The sequence below is a fragment of the Triticum urartu genome, chromosome 7, assembly GCF_003073215.2.
Source record: "Triticum urartu cultivar G1812 chromosome 7, Tu2.1, whole genome shotgun sequence".
NCBI lineage: Eukaryota > Viridiplantae > Streptophyta > Magnoliopsida > Poales > Poaceae > Triticum > Triticum urartu.
The window spans coordinates 68,770,183-68,773,647 of NC_053028.1; the positions used below are offsets into that span (position 1 = coordinate 68,770,183).

Sequence of the window (3,465 nt, forward strand, 5' to 3'; positions counted from 1 at the left end):
TTCTCAGCACAGGTTGCTTTTGGCCATGTCTCTTTCAAGCAAAGAAAATGGTCAGCTCAGGTGTTGAAATGTTATTATCATCGATCGTCAAGTTCCTGCTACCGATTCGCGGCTTCGATCGGTGAGGCAATTTTGCTGCTTTTTTTTTGGTTTGGCGCCAATGATTAGTTTTGGTCCTGCTGGTTGTGTACGCACTGGATCTTGAACGAATGCTCCAACCACACCTTCCAACACCTCAAAATTCAATCCAACACATAAATAACCGCCAAGCGCAAACTACACGAGAATTAATCAAATCGATGCTTATTCTCGCAACACTTCTTCTTCTTCCCTGCTAAAAATAATAGTAATCCATTCCCTCCCCAGCTTCGAGGAAGGAAAGGAAGCAACCAAACGACAGGCTAGCCGGAGCTCGCTCGCTCGCTCTAGGAGAGGATGGCCGGGTGGCAGTAGGGCCCGTTGACCCAGCCGTCGGCGATCTTCTTGTAGGCCGCCTCCGTCAGGTGGATCCCGTCCCAGCTCAGCGACGACGACGGGTTGCCGCACGCCGACGCGCCGGACATGCCACACCTGGCGCCGTTCTGGTAGTTGTACTTGCCGCCGCCCGCGCCGCAGCACGCCCTCAGGTTCGTGCTGAACCCTGTACAAGCAAACAAACACTCAGCTCGCCGGAGCCGGAGAAGACGGAGGAGTAGGAGGATCAGTGAGAGACAGCGGCGTACGTACCGTAGGAGGCGGGGCTCTTGACCATGTCGAAGACGTGGGAGTAGAAGTCGGCGTACATGATCTTGGCGTAGGGGTACTTGCCCTGCAGGCTGGTCACCTTGCTCTGGAGCAGCGAGTTGTGGCGGGCCGACAGCGCGTTGAACCGCTTCAGGCAGCCGTACTGGTCGTAGTCGCCGGCGTTGGAGGTCTGGTACAGCGTGAGGTAGATGGGGAAGCAGCCGACGGGGAGCACCCCGGGGATGACGATGTACATGGCGCCCAGCCCGATGAGCTTCTCGGCGCCGGCGCCGATGGCGTCCACGATGGTGGGGCTCTGCCCGGCCGCCTGCTCCGGCGTGTACCCGCCGAAGAGCTGCGCGTTGTAGTCGTTCCCGCCCAGCTCGCCCAGCACGAACAGGGACTTGGACAGGTACGTCTTGCACGCTGTAGCACGTACGTACGTGGAGTTAGTTAATGGCGCGCGTGATCATGCATGGGGCGGGGTGGGGGCGGGCAGGCAGCCATTTTGTTTTTCTCTCTGGCCTTGGCCTGGACCAGGCGGCGTTAATGGCGGTGGCGGTAGAGTGGAGAAGGTAGGAGGGGGGTTAATGGCGTTGTTTGTTACGTACATGAGCCGCAGACGGAGGGGAGGAGGTTCTGGAACCACTGGATCTGGGTGTCGAGGGGCCCGTTGTTCCAGATCTTGTCGCCGACGCCGAGCGACTGGAAGAAGCTGGAGCCCATGGTGGTGGCGCCGATGATGGCCATGTTGGCGCCCTTCTTGAAGTCCGCGCCGCCCTGCTTCGACGGCTTCAGCAGCGGCAGCCCGAACTTCTCAGCTGCACGCACACGCCAAAGCAGAGAGCACGTCAGCTCACCTGCCGTCCTCGAACTCGATGCAGACTGCATGCTCTGTTTTCCTCGTTTTGGAGGGAAAATGCATGCATGGCGGGTTCAAATCAAAACCGGCGGCGAAGAGGGAGCGTGCGTACCGAGGAAGTCGACGACGAGGCGGCCGTCAGAGCAGCGGCAGGTGGCGCGGCCGAAGAAGGTCTCGCCGTAGGGGGGCTGGGTGAGGGTGAGGCCGGCGGGGGGCCCGTTGACGCAGAGGTTGCCGGTGTCGGACATGGAGTCGCCGAAGCTGTAGATGGCGTTGAACTTCTGGCCGGACACGGCCAAGAGGCACCCCGAGGCCACCACAAGCGCCACGAGCAGCGAAGAGGACGCCATTGTTGGCTAGCTCGGAGCTCTGGGAGTGGGAGTCGATCGCTCGGTGGATGGATGGATGGGTTGATGAAGGAAATGGCGATGGCTCGGAGGCTTATATAGACGGAGCCGGTGGTCCGGTGGCACGTAGCTGTTGTTGCGCCATTAGCCCACCTCGCGTCAATCAATCTTCACTTCACCGAGCTTAACTAACTAGTACTACTACTCACTAAACTAAACTAAACTAGTGTTTTGTCACTGGGTTGTTGTGCATGCATGAACTCTTTCTTTCTCGACCCTTTCCTCCCTGGTTCCCTTTCATCCTCGTGTTCTAATGTTCAATCATGTCAGTACATCAGATCTTTATCTTCCCCTGCTTTTATCCGGTCACCACTTTTTAGCTAGGCGCGCTAGGCTACATATCTTTCTATGCAGTGGAAACTAGTAGAAAGCACGTAGATTGCATTATTTCGTTTGCTGGCAAATACGTCAATATGTTCTTTACCACGCGTTTGCTATTTCTCAGATACCTGGAAAATTCGGGTGTGTTAGTTGATTTTCAAACGGGCCCGAGGATGGGGGCAACACGATGAGCGCCAACGAGGAGCGTCAACCCCGGTGAGGCCCAGCTAGATTGCTCACCGGAGACGGAGAAGACGGTACAAGCGGCAGCGAGCTGCGGAATTAGGCGGTCCTTATCACAAAGCACACACACAAGGACACCCACACACTAACGCCAATTGCACTAAATTTTTGTGAACACCACGATTAGAACCTGGTCAGATGAACTGATGTCCCTGCTCCTTTGTGACACCACCATATCACGTACAGCCGTACAGGTCCCCCCCACCCCCCACCCCCGGTGTGGTACTTTTAGAGCGCAGATCTTCTGACATCAGCTAGATGACTCTTGGTAGTGTTTGACATGTGGGCCCGCATGTCAGTCAAGCCACTGTTAAGTTTTTTTCGCAGGGACTCGATTAAGCCACTGTTAAGTTATCTCACTTAAGTTTTGAACTCATTATCTGACTTAAGTTAGGGCATATCAATTGGTAGTTTTGTGATGAGTAGAGGTTTATTAGTTCCTTCTTCCTTGAGATCAGGGAAGCTAGTTCGCTGTCAGAAATAACACCGGCTGGTTGGCCTAGCTTTCCCGCGATTAATTTGCATGTGACATTCCAGGAAAGCAGGGACATGAAAGCGAGGCCTGGATATTTCTTATCTTGATTCTCTTATTGTCCGATCTATAATGTGATGAGAACAAAAGCAAAGTCACCAATTATATGCAGTATGGCCATGGGCGTATGATACTACCACAGTAGAGTCGGCGGGTTGGACTGTAGGGGTATGGCCTCGGGAGTATAACTAATACTACAAACCACCTAATCATTTTCTCGACAAACCCACGATGACTGCAAATTATTCTCGAATCAAGCTTGATTATCAACGTAATAGCACGCAGCAAAGGAGATAATGCAATCTAATTAAGTAGGTAGGTGCGTATTTACAGGCAGGCGCTCAGCACTGATGAGCTCTACTGTACTACTACCTGCT

At 54.2% G+C, this 3,465-nt stretch overlaps 1 protein-coding gene across 1 annotated transcript; it reads right to left on the reverse strand.

The window, feature by feature from the left end:
• Positions 1 to 241: 241 nt before the first annotated feature.
• Positions 242 to 2,006, reverse strand: LOC125522268 (GDSL esterase/lipase At5g45910-like). The gene is made up of 4 exons (XM_048687343.1): positions 1,698 to 2,006; positions 1,335 to 1,544; positions 727 to 1,149; positions 242 to 640 (listed from the first exon to the last, which is right to left on the reverse strand). Exons 1-4 carry the CDS (start codon positions 1,933 to 1,935, stop codon positions 426 to 428), a joined length of 1,086 nt encoding a protein of 361 aa, XP_048543300.1. The 5' UTR covers positions 1,936 to 2,006; the 3' UTR covers positions 242 to 425.
• Between the last annotated feature and the right edge of the window lie 1,459 nt (positions 2,007 to 3,465).